The sequence below is a fragment of the Salmo salar genome, chromosome ssa12 (assembly GCF_905237065.1).
Source record: "Salmo salar chromosome ssa12, Ssal_v3.1, whole genome shotgun sequence".
Lineage (NCBI taxonomy): Eukaryota > Metazoa > Chordata > Actinopteri > Salmoniformes > Salmonidae > Salmo > Salmo salar.
Window position 1 is genome coordinate 92,958,315 of NC_059453.1, and position 16,409 is coordinate 92,974,723.

A 16,409-nucleotide genomic window follows, 5' to 3' on the forward strand; every position below is an offset into this window, starting at 1 on the left:
ATTATGATGGTCTCTTAATAAATCGTGTTTCATCTTATCCTACTCAAACGGGGAGTTTGATGACTGCGTTGTTGTGTTTAGTGCTGTTCTAGAGACAGGAGAAGAGGGATGCAAGGCGCTGTTGTTGCCTGACCGACACGCCGCTCACTGTTTTCTCACCGGTCCGGGACAAGACTGTCTTCAGGTGGGATTTACTACAGCCGATGGGAAGTAACGCAGCGTGTTACAGACAATTTACAGCATCTCCCCCCCAAAAAAACTGCGTTGATTGTATTACCATTTGCATATGATTGAACCATATCATTGACCTGCGCCTGAACCATCTCAACTTCATTCAGTCCTTGCTGTGTTTTTGCTGGGAGTTGTTTTTGCAAGCCTGGAAGAGAGAAAGAGACCAATCGGCAATTGAAATCTATTCATGCGCGTAAATTGGAACTCTATTGGACAGTAATACTGTATGTTTACGTTATCACAAGGACCGTTTTGAAGGGAAATTGAGCGCAAAATAGACGACATCATTGTGAAGAATGTATTGGTAGCCTAGATGGTACACGGTGTTATTTTGTTGGGGAACTCAGTGACGCAACATTTCATACTGCCTGGATGAGGAAGAACATAGAAACCCATGCGTAGCACGGCGTGAACTCAGACTCAGTATCTTCCTTCCTAGTGTTAATAACATCCCCTCGTCTAGGCTACTATACCCCTCCATTTCCCAATCCTTCACACTGATAGCGTACCGCCTCGTCATGGATCTCAAAGCTGAGTCGGAAGAGATGGTGGACTCTTTCAAGCGACCTCCGGCGATTGAAGTTTTCGCCAGCAGATCGACTCTCCACGGCATCTCGCACATGTTCACTTATGAACGGATCTGCATCAAGCGGTGCCTGTGGATCTTGTTCTTCCTGGGTTCTCTCGGGTTCCTGGTCCTGGTGTGTGTGGACCGGGTCCAGTTCTACTTACAGTACCCCCATGTCACTAAATTGGATGAGATAGCAACACCGTTGATGATCTTCCCCGCAGTCACCTTCTGCAACCTCAACACGTTTCGCTTCGGCCGGGTGACACGCAACGATCTGTACCATGCCGGGGAGCTCCTCGCGTTGCTCAATGGAAGGTGTGTGTTTGTGATGTCATAATGTTGTTTGTCTGTGTGTGTGTTTGTGATGTCATAATGTTGTTTGTCTGTGTGTGTGTTTGTGATGTCATAATGTTGTTTGTCGAGTGTGTGTGTTTGTGATGTCATAATGTTGTTTGTCTGTGTATTTGTGATGTCATAATGTTGTTTGTGTGTGTGTTTGTGATGTCAGAATGTTGTTTGTCTGTGTGTGTGTTTGTGATGTCATAAATTTGTTTGTCTGTGTGTGTGTTTGTGATGTCATAATGTTGTTTATCTGTGTGTGTGTGTTTGTGATGTCAGAATGTTGTTTGTCTGTGTGTGTGTGTTTGTGATGTCAGAATGTTGTTTGTCTGTGTGTGTGTTTGTGATGTCAGAATGTTGTTTGTGTGTTTGTGATGTCAGAATGTTGTTTGTCTGTGTGTGTGTTTGTGATGTCATAATGTTCTTTGTCTAGAGTGTGTGTTTGTGATGTCATAATGTTGTTTGTCGAGTGTGTGTGTGTGTGTGTGATGTCAGAATGTTGTTTGTCTAGAGTGTATTCTATAAGTGCATGTGAGTCTACCTGAAATCACCTGTTAGATATATTTCAGTGTGAAAAGATCCCAGTTGTCAGCTGTATGAGTTTCTATTCTACTCAGTAAATATGCTTTTCCAGTAACTTTGTGGGTTTGTGCAGCTGTAGTCTCCCATCTGCTCTTAATTATGGTCCATTTTATAATGTGACATATCATGGTTTATCATGAAAGCCTGGTGCTTCATATTCCTTCAATGAATGTACTGTTGAGCATGTTAGACCTCAGGACACTCTGAATTGCATGAGAACACAAAAGGATACTACTAGACAAAACAAACAATATCCCTTCAATAGAAGTTTGTGTCCAGTTATCTGAAAGTGAGTAGACTATAACACAGTGGAGCCACAACAATACCAGTTAGCCGTTCAACATTTCCCGTTAGCCGGTCTACTTTTCCCGTTAGCCGCTCAACTTTTCCAGTTAGCCGGTCTACTTTTCCCGTTAGCCGTTCAACTTTTCCCGTTAGCCGTTCAACTTTTCCCGTTAGCCGTTCAACTTTTCCCGTTAGCCGTTCAACTTTTCCCGTTAGCTGTTCAATTTGGCTGTTCTGTTAGCTGCTTAGCTTAACCAGTTAGCTGCTTAGCTTAACCAGTTAGCTGCTTAGCTTAACCAGTTAGCTGCTTAGCTTAACCAGTTAGCTGTTTAGCTTAACCAATTAGCTGTTTAACTTAACCAGTTAGCGCTCAACCAATTAGCTGCTCAGCTTAACCAGTTAGCTGTTTAACTTAATCAGATAGCTGTTCAACATAACATGTTTTTCGGCTCCCGAGTGGCGCAGCGGTCTAAGGCACTGCATCTCAGTGCTAGAGGCATCACTACAGACCCTGGTTCGATTCCAGGCTGTATTACAACCGACTGTGATTGGGAGTCCCACAGGGCGGCACACAATTGGCCCAGCGTTGTTAGGGTTTGGCCGGGGTAGGCTGTCATTGTAAATAATAATTTGTTCTTAGCTGACTTGCCTAGTTAAATAAAATGTTAGCTGTTCTTTTAGCAGTTCTACTCAACCTTCTAGCGCTTATCCAGTTAGCTGTTGAACTCAACCTTCTAGTGCTTATCCAGTTAGCTGTTGAACTCAACCTTCTAGCGCTTAACCAGTTAGCTGTTCAATGTTCAACTTAACTTGCCTGGCACTATCCTGCTTCTGTACATAAACAACATGGTGGAGACATACAAAACCTTTTAAAGCATTATGCGTTTCTAAACCTGATACAGCTCCCTTCACACTGTAGGGGAGAACGTGTTTGGTTACAGTAAAACTCTATGATATAATGAATAAGCAGGTAGCCTAGTGGTTAAGAGTGTGTGAAAAATATGTCAATTTTCCCTAATTGCAGCTGTAAGTCGCTCTGGATAAGAGCATCTGCTAAATTACTAAACTGAAAATGTAAGTAAGGGCTTCCCGAGTGGTGCATTTACTAGCTGTGCCACTAGAGATCCTGGTTCGAGTCCAGGCTCTGTCGCAGCCGGCCGCGACCGGGAGACCCGTGGGGCGGTGCACAATTGGCCCAGCGTTGTCCGGGTTAGGGGAGGATTTGGCTGGCAGGGATGTCCTTGTCCCGTCGCGCTCTAGTGACTCCTGTGGCGGGCCGGGCGCGGGCACGCTGACACAGTCGCCAGGTGTACAGTGTTTCCTCTGACACATTGGTGCGGCTGGCTTCCGGGTTAAGTGGGCATTGTGTTTTGGAAGACGCACGGCTCTCGACCTTCGCCTCTCCCGAGTCCGTACAGGAGTTGCAGCCATGGGACAAGACTGTAACTACCAATTGGATAGCACGAAATTTGGGAGAAAAAGGGGTGAAAAGTAAATAACAACAAATAATAATAATATGTAATTGATTAATAAATAAGTATTATATTATTTGTAAACATGACCTCATGCTGAGGTGAAGCCGGTTTGAAGACATAAAGCTACTGCTTTTGCACAGGAAGCACATTTCTGACCTTTGACCACTAATTGGTCATGACCAATCAGATCTTTTTAAACCATTAGTCAGAATAGCAGCCATGAAGTTTCTACTCCTGTATCTGTATGCCCAGTGAGCACAACATGTATTTTCAATGTCTTTTGCTCAAAGGGTGTGAATATCACCACAGGAACTGAAGAAAGAAAAATGCTATTTTCAATAGCAGATCCAAATCCCTTACATATCTGTTCTTAGAATTTAACTTGGTATTTACTTTATTTTTATTTAACTAGGCAAGTCCGTTAAGAACAAATAGTTATTTTCAATGACGGCCTAGGAACAGTGGGTTAACTGCCTTGTTCAGGGGCTCTAACCACTAGACTACCTGCCACCCCCACAATGCACTTTAGAATTCACACCTTTCAGATCTTCTATCTCCATCTTTCCATCTCTCCTTTCCTTTCCCTTGATAAACAATAGGCGTTGGCAGTCAAGATAAAAAGCTGATTTACTTTCACAGAGCCTCATCTTTACTGATGGTCATCGCTGGCTGTATTCAGGATATATCAGTAATGAACCAGGACATTCAGGTTTAACATATCCCATTATATATTGATTGAAGCATTTGGATGTACCTCAAATGTCTTTGGAATGTTGTTAGTTGTTACTTTAGAGAAATAATATTGATTTTTACGTCTGTGATTTAGTTTTTTTTGTATGATTTTTATTACAATCCACTGGCGACAGCTAGTCTTCCTGGGTTCCGACACATAACGAAAAAAATACCTTACAGACAAAAGAACTAACAGTTTGAGAACTGGATGAGATTCTACGGGATGTATTGAACAAGAGGTTTTGGATTCTCTGCTTGACTTTCAATCAGTTGTTTGTCGTCAGATTGTGCGGACTGGGATTTCTGCGTATATCCATCTCTCTCTCTCTCAACACACAATACATATTCACACACACACACACACACACACACACACACACACACACACACACACACACACACACACACACACACACACACACACACACACTATGCCATTATTAAACAGCTACCAAAGGCCTTTGCAGCACCTTACTTCATGTGTAGTTTTAGCGTATTGATCCACCCAGCTTTTTCGCCTAAGGCCCTGTAAGAACACTACTTCTCTCTCTATTTCTCTCTCTCTCTCTATTTCTCTCTCTACTCTCTCTGTGTTTCTCTCTCTCTCTACTTCTGTCTCTATTTCTCTCTCTGTTTCTCTCTCTCTCTATTTCTCTCTCTCTATTTCTCTGTCTCTATTTCTCCCTCTCTATTTCTCTCTCTATTTCTCTCTCTCTCTCTACTTCTCTCTCTCTCTCTCTACTTCTCTCTCTCTCTCTCTATTTCTCTCTCTACTGCTCTCTCTATTTCTCTCTCTACTGCTCTCTCTCTCTTTCTACTTCTCTCTCTCTATTTCTCTCTCTACTTCTCTCTCTCTCTACTTCTCTCTCTCTCTATTTCTCTCTCTTTCTCTATTTCTCTCTCTTTCTCTATTTCTCTCTCTCTCTCTATTTCTCTCTCTCTCTCTATTTCTCTCTCTCTCTCTATTTCTCTCTCTCTCTATTTCTCTCTCTCTATTTCTCTCTCTCTCTCTCTCTATTTCTCTCTCTATTTCTCTCTCTCTCTATTTCTCTCTTTTTCTTTCTCTCTATTTCTCTCTCTCTATTTCTCTCTCTGTCTCTCTCTCTCTCTATTTCTCTCTCTCTCTCTCTCTCTCTCTCTATTTCTGTCTCTCTCTCTCTATTTCTCTCTCTATTTTTCTCTCTCTCTATTTCTCTCTCTATTTCTCTCTCTCTCTCTCTCTCTTTCTCTCTCTACTTCTCTCTCTCTCTCTATTTCTCTCTCTATTTCTCTCTCTACTTCTCTCTCTCTATTTCTCTCTCTATTTCTCTCTCTATTTCTCTCTCTATTTCTCTCTCTCTCTACTTCTCTCTCTATTTCTCTCTCTCTCTACTTCTCTTTCTCTCTCTATTTTCTCTCTCTCTCTTCCTCTCTCTCTACTTCTCTCTCTCTCTCTATTTCTCTCTCTCTCTCTATTTCTCTTTCTCTCTTTCTCTCTCTCTTTTTCAATTCAATTCAATTCGCTTTATTGGCATGACGTAAAAATATACATATTGCCAAAGCTTATTTTGGATATTTACAATATAAAAATAAATAAAAAATGAGAATCAAATATTGTCAACGGGACAACAGTAACAACAATAACCAAGGGTCAAAATAACCATATATTCAACAATAACAATAATCATACAGTAGAGGACATGTGCAGGTTTATTGGTCTGTCAGACACTGTCCCTCAACTTATGGCAGGCAGCAATGTAGTGCGCTGCCAACACACAGCTCTCTGCGTCCTCCCCAACAGGACGGGTAGCCTATCCTCATCAGAGAGGTCTTTGAAACCTTGAATAAGGGTTTCAAATTTGGGGAAATGACACTCTCTAATTGTTTTATATTTGTGACATTTTGTCAGGAAATGCAGCTCCGTCTCAGGTTCTGCTGTGGTGCAGTGGTTGCACAGCCTTTCCTCTACAGGGAGCCAGGTTTTCCTGTGTCTACCCTTCTCAATGGCAAGGCTGTGCTCACTGAGCCTGTACTTTGTCAAGGTTTTTCTAAGGTTTTGATCAGTAACCATGGTCAAATATTTAGCCATGGTGTACTGTCGATTTAGGGCCAGATAGCACTGCATTTTGCTTTGTGTTTGTGCTTGTGTTTCCCAATAAGCAATGTAGTTTTGTTTTGACTGTGTTGTAATTTGGTTTATTCTGATTGATTGGATGTTCTGGTCCTGAGGCTTCAGTGTGTTAGTAGAACAGGTTAGTGAACTCAGCCCCAGGACCAGCTGGATGAGGGGACTATTTTCTTTGCTCAGCTCTTGGCATTGCAGGGCTTGGTAATGATATGAGAGGGGGTCACTGTATTTTAGATGTTTCCAAAACTTAATTGCTCTTTTTTGAGTTTTTATTATTAGTGGATATTGGCCTAATTCTGCCCTGCATGCATTGTTTGTAGTTTTCCTCTGGACACGTAGGAGAATCTTACAGAACTCTGCATGTAGGGTTTCAATGGGGTGTTTGTCCCATTTGATGAAATCTTGTTTTGCAAGTGGACCCCACACCTCGCTGCCATAAAGTGCAATTGGTTCAATGACATATTCAATTAGTTTTAGCCAAATTTTAATAGGTATTTCAATTTGAATTTGCTTTTTAATGGCGTAGAATGCCCTGCGTGCTTTCTCTCTCAGTTCATTCACTGCCTCATTAAGGTGTCCAGTTGAGCTTATTTTTAAACCTAAGTAATTGTAGTGTGTACAGTACTCTATATATTTTGTACCAATTGTGAACTTTGGTCTAATTCCCTGAGATCTGGATCTTCTCTGGAAAATCATTATTTTAGTCTTTTTGGGGTTTACTGCCAGGGCCCAGGTCTGGCAGTACTGCTCTAGCAGGTCCAGGCTCTGCTGTAGGCCAGGTGCTGTGGGTGACAGCAGGCATAGGTCATCTGCGAAGAGTAGGCATTTAACTTCTGAATTGTGGAGACTAACACCAGGGGCTGAGGATTTTTCTAGAATAGTGGCCAATTCGTTGATGTAAATATTGAAGAGTGCAGGGCTCAGATTGCAACCCTGACGAAGGCCCCGCCCCTGGTTAAAGAATTATGTTATTTTCTTACCAATTTTAATGCTGCACGTATTGCCAGTATACATTGATTTAATTATGTCATATGTTTTACCCCCTACACCACTTTCAATAACTTTGTAGAACAGTCCTGTATGCCAAATAGAATCAAATGCTTTTTGGAAGTCGATAAAGCAAGCGTATATTTTGGTATTATTTTGGTGGACATGTTTATCTATCAGGGTGTGTAGGGTGTAAATATGATCAGTTGTGCGATGTTTTGGTATAAATCCAATTTGGCTTTTACTCAAGACATTGTGCTTATTAAGGAAGTTTAGAACTCTTACATTGATGATACTACAGAAAACCTTCCCCAGGTTACTGTTCACACATGCCTCTGTAATTGTTAGGGTCAAATTTGTCTCCGTTCTTAAAGATTGGGGTTATGAGTCCTTGATTCCAGATGTCAGGGAAATAACCTACACTCAGGATCAAATTAAACAGTTTTAATATAGCCAATTGAAATTTTTCACAAGTGAGTTTGAGCATCTCATTTAGGATGCCATCAGGTCCGCATGCATTTTTAAATTTGAGAGCCTTTTTCTCTCTCTCTATTTCTCTCTCTATTTCTCTCTCTACTTCTCTCTCTCTACTTCTCTCTCTCTCTCTCTACTTCTCTCTCTCTCTCTCTACTTCTCTCTCTCTCTCTACTTCTCTCTCTCTCTCTATTTCTCTCTCTATTTCTCTCTCTATTTCTCTCTCTACTTCTCTCTCTACTTCTCTCTCTACTTCTCTCTCTCTCTACTTATCTCTCTACTTCTCTCTCTCTCTCTCTCTACTTCTCTCTCTCTACTTCTCTCTCTCTACTTCTCTCTCTATCTCTCTCTACTTCTCTCTCTATTTCTCTCTATTTCTCTCTCTCTCTACTTCTCTCTCTATTTCTCTCTCTCTCTACTTCTCTCTCTCTCTCTACTTCTCTCTCTCTATTTCTCTCTCTATTTCTCTCTCTATTTCTCTCTCTATTTCTCTCTCTATTTCTCTCTCTATTTCTCTCTATTTCTCTCTACTTCTCTCTCTCTCTACTTCTCTCTCTCTCTACTTCTCTCTCTATTTCTCTCTACTTCTCTCTATTTCTCTCTACGTCTCTCTCTATCTTTCTCTCTCTCTCTATTTCTCTCTCTACTTCTCTCTCTCTCTTTCTCTCTCTATTTCTCTCTCTCTCTCTCTCTCTCTCTCTCTATTTCTCTCTCTATTTCTCTCTACTTCTCTCTCTCTTTCTATTTCTCTCTCTATTTCTCTCTCTCTCTATTTCTCTCTCTCTCTATTTCTCTCTCTCTCTCTGACCTCGATGTTCACATTTACTACTAACCTTGGGGACATTTTTGAATGTATTGTATTTTATCACTCGAAGGTATTTGCAGAAATATGTACATCTCAGCTAACACAATCCTTCCAGCGAGGCCTAAGGAAGGACGGACACCTCTAGGATTCTGAAAACTCTTTTCCTACAATAGTACGATAAACTGGGATGGCAAGGAGTTTAACTCCATAGTGCCAGCACAACGTTACCTGGTCAATCGGCTTTACAGAGCCGACCTCCGGTCTCGGCTGTCAGTCCATTACATGCTCATAAACAGGTGTTGTTGTTATTGCACAAATATGAAAACCAAGTCATGAAATTTGAAATTTAACAGGTTAAGCAGAGCAGCAGTGGTGTCCTCCAAATTAGCTTGAGGCAGAACGAGAAGGAGGAGGAGGAGTAGGAGGAGGAGAGAGACTCAGAGAGATGGATAGAGAGAGAGAGAGAGAGGAGCAGACTCAGCATGATGGATAGAATGAGCGAGAGGAGAGAGAGACAGAGCGAGGGATGACAAGAAGAAGCAATTAACCAGTGTCTGGTAAGCTGTGTAGATAAACAAGCCTTTATCCCAGTGTAATTAGTGGCGTTGGTGAAACTACAGTGCCTGTGTCCCAAATGGCAACCTATACCCTATATAGTACACTACTTTAGACCAGAGCCATATTCCCTATATAGTTCACTACTTTAGACCAGGGCCCTATTCCCTATATAGTTCACTACTTTAGACCAGGGCCCTATTCCCTCTGTAGTACACTACTTTAGACCAGGGCCCTATTCCCTATATAGTTCACTTTCAAAAGCTATCAACACTACTTTAGACCAGGGCCCTATTCTACCCTATTCCTCTGTAGTACACTACTTTAGACCAGGGCCCTATTCCCTATATAGTTCACTACTTTAGACCAGGGCCCTATTCCCTATGTAGTACACTACTTTAGACCAGGGCCCTATTCCCTATATAGTTCACTACTTTAGACCAGGGCCCTATTCCCTATGTAGTACACTACTTTAGACCAGGGCCCTATTCCCTATATAGTACACTACTTTAGACCAGGGCCCTATTTCCTTTAAAGTGCATTACATTAGACCAGAGCCCTATTCCCTATATAGTACACTACCTTAGACCAGGGCCCAGGGCATTTGGGATGCAAATTCCAGTTGTATTATTAGTCGTCTGTACAGGGTTCACAGGGTATACACCTTCCAACCAAATGCTGACTTGCAGGTTCCTTCTGGACAGTGACAATAAGAAATGATACAGTGCACCCAAAATGCACCATGTTGTCGTGCTGATTAACAGACCCCCCTGCACTTCCTTTACTCAACGTTTTCTCCTGTATGGAGAGAGACCCCCCTGGACTGTTTTCTCCTGAATGGAGAGAGACCCCCCTGGACTGTTTTCTCCTGTACGGAGAGAGACCCCCTGGACTGTTTTCTCCTGTACGGAGAGAGACCCCCTGGACTGTTTTCTCCTGTACGGAGAGAGACCCCCCCTGGACTGTTTTCTCCTGTATGGAGAGAGACCCCCCTGGACTGTTTTCTCCTGTATGGAGAGAGACCCCCCTGGACTGTTTTCTCCTGTACGGAGAGAGCCCCCCTGGACTGTTTTCTCCTGTACGGAGAGAGCCCCCTGGACTGTTTTCTCCTGTATGGAGAGAGACCCCCCCTGGACTGTTTTCTCCTGAATGGAGAGAGACCCCCCCTGGACTGTTTTCTCCTGAATGGAGAGAGACCCCCCCTGGACTGTTTTCTCCTGTACGGAGAGAGACCCCCCCTGGACTGTTTTCTCCTGTACGGAGAGAGACCCCCCTGGACTGTTTTCTCCTGTACGGAGAGAGACCCCCCCTGGACTGTTTTCTCCTGTATGGAGAGAGACCCCCCCTGGACTGTTTTCTCCTGTATGGAGAGAGACCCCCCTGGACTGTTTTCTCCTGTATGGAGAGAGACCCCCCTGGACTGTTTTCTCCTGTACGGAGAGAGACCCCCCCTGGACTAGTTTTCTCCTGTATGGAGAGAGACCCCCCTGGACTGTTTTCTCCTGAATGGAGAGAGACCCCCCTGGACTGTTTTCTCCTGTATGGAGAGAGACCCCCCCCTGGACTGTTTTCTCCTGTACGGAGAGAGACCCCCCTGGACTGTTTTCTCCTGAATGGAGAGAGACCCCCCTGGACTGTTTTCTCCTGTACGGAGAGAGACCCCCCTGGACTGTTTTCTCCTGTACGGAGAGAGACCCCCGGACTGTTTTCTCCTGTACGGAGAGAGACCCCCCCTGGACTGTTTTCTCCTGAATGGAGAGAGACCCCCCCGGACTGTTTTCTCCTGTACGGAGAGAGACCCCCTGGACTGTTTTCTCCTGTACGGAGAGAGACCCCCCGGACTGTTTTCTCCTGTATGGAGAGAGACCCCCCCCTGGACTGTTTTCTCCTATACGGAGAGAGACCCCCCTGGACTGTTTTCTCCTGAATGGAGAGAGACCCCCTGGACTGTTTTCTCCTGAATGGAGAGAGACCCCCCTGGACTGTTTTCTCCTGTATGGAGAGAGACCCCCCTGGACTGTTTTCTCCTGTATGGAGAGAGCCCCCTGGACTGTTTTCTCCTGTATGGAGAGAGACCCCCCTGGACTGTTTTCTCCTGAACGGAGAGAGACCCCCCTGGACTGTTTTCTCCTGAATGGAGAGAGACCCCCCTGGACTGTTTTCTCCTGTACGGAGAGAGACCCCCCTGGACTGTTTTCTCCTGAATGGAGAGAGACCCCCCTGGACTGTTTTCTCCTGTACGGAGAGAGACCCCCCTGGACTGTTTTCTCCTGAATGGAGAGAGACCCCCCTGGACTGTTTTCTCCTGTATGGAGAGAGACCCCCCCCTGGACTGTTTTCTCCTGTATGGAGAGAGACCCCCTGGACTGTTTTCTCCTGTATGGAGAGAGACCCCCCTGGACTGTTTTCTCCTGTACGGAGAGAGACCCCCCTGGACTGTTTTCTCCTGTATGGAGAGAGACCGTTTTCTCCTGAATGGAGAGAGCCCCCTGAATTGTGTGTCGTGTGTGTGAGAGTGTGTGTGTGTGCTGCTGTGTGTGTGTGTGTGTGTGTGTGTGTGTGTGTGTGTGTGTGTGTGTGTGTGTGTGTGTGTGTGTGTGTGTGTGTGTGTGTGTGTGTGTGTGTGTGTGTGTGTGTGTGTGAGGGAGTCAGTCAAATAAAAATCAAAGTTTGTTTGTTTAGCAGATGTTATAGTGGGTGCAGCTAAATGCTTATGTTACTAGCTCCTGACAGTGCAGAGGAAATGTTTAACAAGTACACAATTAATCATGAAAAACAAGAAATCAAAAATGTCGGAATTAATTCAATTAACAACCCAAATAACACTTAATCCAAATGCAATCTGTGTTTATACACCAACAATATATACTGACAATGATATGTACAGCAGTAGAGCTGCAGTTGAAGTCGGAAGTTGACATACACCTTAGCCAACTACATTTAAACTCAGTTTTTCACAATTCCTGATATTTAATCAAAGTAAGAATTCCCTGTCTTAGGTCAGTTAGGATCACCACTTTATTTTAAGAATGTGAAATGTCTGACTAATGGTAGAGAGAATGATTTATTATAGCTTATATTTCTTTCATCGCATTCCCAGTGGGTCAGAAGTTTACATACACTTAATTAGTATTTGGTAGCATTGCCTTTAAATTGTTTAACTTGGGTCAAACATTTCGGGTAGCCTTCCACAAGCTTCCCACAATAAGTTGGGTGAATTTTGGCCCATTCCTCCTGACAGAGCTGGTGTAACTGAGTCAGGTTTGGAGGCCTCCTTGCTCGCACACGCTTTTTCAGTTCTGCCCACAACTTTTCTATAGGATTGAGGTCAGGGCTTTGTGATGGCCACTCCAATACCTCGACTTTGTTGTCCTTAAGCCATTATGCCAAAACTTTGGAAGTATGCTTGGGGTCAATGTCCATTTGCAAGACCCATTTGCGACCAAGCGTTAACTTCCTGACTGATATCTTGAGATGTTGCTTCAATATATCCACATAATTTCCCTCCCTCATGATGCCATCTATTTTGTGAGGTGCACCAGTCCCTCCTGCAGCAAAGCACCCCCACAACATGCTGCTGCCACCCCCGTGCTTCATGGTTGGGATGATGTTCTTCGGCTTGCAAGCATCCCCCTTTTTCCTCCAAACATAATGATGGTCATTATGGCCAAACAGTTGTATTTTTGTTTCATCAGACAAGAGGACATTTCTCCAAAAAGTACAATCTTTGTCCCCATGTGCAGTTGCAAACCGTAGTCTGGCTTTTTTATGGTGGTTTTGGTGCAGTGGCTTCTTCCTTGCTGAGCTCCTTTCAGGTTATGTCGATATAGGGCTCGTTTTACTGTGGAAATAGATACTTTTGTACCTGTTTCCTCCAGCATCTTCAAGGTCCTTTGCTGTTATTCTGGGATTGATTTGCACTTTTCGCACTAAAGTACGTTCATCTCTAGGAGACAGAGCTCGTCTCCTTCCTGAGCGGTATGACGGCTGCGTGGTCCCTTGGTGTTTATACTTGCGTACTATTGTTTGTACAGATGAACGTGGTACCTTCAGGCATTTGGAAATTGCTCCCAAGGATGAACCAGACTTGTGGAGGTCTACAATTTTTTTCTGAGGTCTTGGCTGATTTCTTTTCATTTTCCCATGATGTCAAGCAAAGAGGCACTGAGTTTGAAGGTAGGCCTTGAAATACATCCACAGTTACACCTCCAATTGACTCAAATTATATCAATAAGCCTATCAGAAGCTTCTAAAGCCATGACATAATTTTCTGGTATTTTCCAAGCTGTTTAAAGGCACAGTCAACTTAGTGTATGTAAACTTCTGACCCACTGGAATTGTGATACAGTGAATTATAAGTGAAATAATCTGTCTGTAAACTATTGTTGGAAAAATAACTTGTGTCATGCACAAAGTAGATGTCCTAACCGACTTGCCAAAACTCTAGTTTGTAAACAAGAAATTTGTTGAGTGGTTGAAAAACGAGTTTTAATAACTCCAACCTAAGTGTATGTAAACTTCAGACTTCAACTGTATGTATCTTCGTCTTGGATCACCACCAACTGTTAGATTTAAAAATACTCTGATCTTGTAGATTATTTAGGCACATGTTAGTGTTAGGAAAGTATGTGTGAATCATTAGAGTCTTTAGAGCCTTTCCGCATCATCTTGAAAGCTGTCATAATTCAAGTTCAATCCATGGAATATTGGAAGGTGGAAGATAGTGTACAATAGGGGTTAAACATTAGTCCTATAAATCTAGCCTAATTCTCACTAATCATGGAACTGTATGACAACGGTCCAGTGGTGGTGAACCGTGCGTCAGGCTCCTGGTTGAAACTGCTACGTGTGGTCTGAGTTTCATAATGATTACAATAGGCTTCATGTACTAAATGATTGCTGGACATTAGCCTAATATGATCCAGTACTGCTAGTACACCATCAGGAACAACTACACAGACGTGACAGAGGAAAGAAAGGTCAACGGAATGCAATGATGCAAAATGGAAGCTACAAATGTTAGAAAACGAACATTAAAGTGACCATTATAAATGTATGTTGGTACTGTTGACGGTGGCATCCGATAGTGGATAATATTTAACATGATATAAAAAAATTGTCAAATGAAACGGAGAAAAGCCTGGGCATAGGCTATAATTAAAACATTCTAAAACACATTCTTCACCTCGGCAGGTCCTACAAAAGCCTATAACTCAGGTGTCCAAATTTCCTCCACATAAATTATTAGGGCACGCAATAAAAATTCGGAATAACGGCAGAGGTATTTTATAGCCTATTTCACTGTGGAAAATGGTCACCAATACATGTCACGTTGCTGTGATTTTCAGTTTGCTTCCATACGGCTGGTTTCATATTCATCTCCAGGGATCATAAGAATTATTTTTTTTAAAATCTTTTAACAATTGCTATGTGTATTCACAATCCCTTTCTCCAAACGGATTACTCATTTACCTAGGTCTTATCAATAGCTCTTATCAATAGCTCTTATCCATTTTAAAATGACAGTGTATGGCGAATGCTGTTATTTCTATTGGGGGGGGGGGGGAGAAAGAAGAGGCTTTTTCCACATGGGACCAGCAAGTTCGTTCGACCTTATTCAGGGTTTCCTCACGTGTAAAGCTGGTGTAATTTATGAGGGAGTTAAGCCATATTCTAACCTTGACTTATGTGTAGACCGTAAGGCTCTATCTACAGAGAGTAGTACGTACGGCCCAGTACACCACTGGGGTCGAGCTCCCTGCCATCGGAATAGGATTTTTTTGCAATGACAGGCATGACTCAGGCCTGTACTCTACGCAGACCGGTGCACCATGACCAATCAGAGCTGCAGTAGGCCTATATGCAAATAAACCATTTCCATATATGGATTTGTGCCATTCACTTTGAACTGGACTGTGTTTACAGCATGAGCGGTCGCGATTGCTATGCACTTTTGTTTTTGTTGATCAAAGCGAGAGCTGCATGTAGCCATGTGGGCACATTTGTTCATATCCTTTGCTAGTTAGTGAGTTATTAGCCCAGTTATAGATCATTTGAAGTAAGCAATGTGGAAGTGATTGCTTCCTACAAGAGCGCAAAACGTCTTTGAAAAGCGAGTCAGGTAAAAATGTGCAGTGTTGTGTTTTGAGACGGGCTTGAACAAGCTAAGAAGCCAATAGGCAGAGGGTGGCATAATTTGTCTGATTCTCTGTAATAATGGTATGGGAATAATAATGCATTTTATTTTCTAAAGTGGTTTCTTGCATCAAACAACACAACAAAATGTTCAGACACGTCCTTGTCTGAAGGACAAGTGGATAAACAGGTTCATGTCAAAGCCCTGCATGTTTTTCTTTACTTTCTCAAAAGTCTCATGAAATCTAGGCCTACATTGATCACCACACATTGTCTGTAAATGTACAAGGGGTACAGCCTCGGTGTTCACAGTAAACGCACGCCGGAAGTTGCACAGAATTTGTGTATGCTACAACATTCTAGTGTGCGCTCAGCAGAGCTGAAATTTGCTCAGTGCCGAAAAAAAATGAGAGTGAACATTGCCTAGAAGACAAGGTAAAGTGTAAGATTTGTTTTATGGGACAGTAAAGGGGCCATATAAATCCATCGCCAGAGCTCCTCTGGGCTCAGCTGATCATAACACTGTATATCTCGATCCCACCTACAAACCTGTCCTGAAGAGAGGTTCAGCCACATCAAAGAGAGAAAGAGGCCTGATGGTTCTGGAGCCTGATGGTTATGGAGCCTGATGGTACTGGAGCTTGATGGTTCTGGAGCCTGATGGTTCTGGAGCCTGATGGTACAGGAGCCTGATGGTTCTGGAGCCTGATGGTTCTGGAGCCTGATGGTTCTGGAGCCTGATGGTACAGGAGCCTGATGGTTCTGGAGCCTGATGGTTCTGGAGCCTGATGGTTCTGGAGCCTGATGGTACAGGAGCCTGATGGTACTGGAGCCTGATGGTTCTGGAGCCTGATGGTTCTGGAGCCTGATGGTTATGGAGCCTGATGGTTATGGAGCCTGATGGTACTGGAGCCTGATGGTACTGGAGCCTGATGGTTCTGGAGCCTGATGGTATTGGAGCCTGATGGTATTGGAGCCTGATGGTACTGGAGCCTGATGGTACTGGAGCCTGATGGTACAGGAGCCTGATGATTCTGGAGCCTGATGATTCTGGAGCCTGATGGTATTGGAGCCTGATGGTATTGGAGCCTGATGGTACTGGAGCCTGATGGTACTGGAGCCTGATGGTAC

General features: G+C 43.3%; 1 protein-coding gene across 1 annotated transcript in view; it reads left to right on the forward strand.

Moving 5' to 3' along the window:
• Positions 1-370: 370 nt before the first annotated feature.
• The window catches only part of LOC106566196 (acid-sensing ion channel 1), a 381,807-nt gene continuing 365,768 nt past the window's right edge, over positions 371-16,409 (forward strand). The window contains exon 1 of the mRNA XM_045691956.1: positions 371-1,117. Within this exon, the coding sequence (XP_045547912.1) occupies positions 750-1,117 (368 nt within the window). The 5' untranslated portion in view covers positions 371-749. The remainder of the gene's footprint in view (positions 1,118-16,409) is intronic.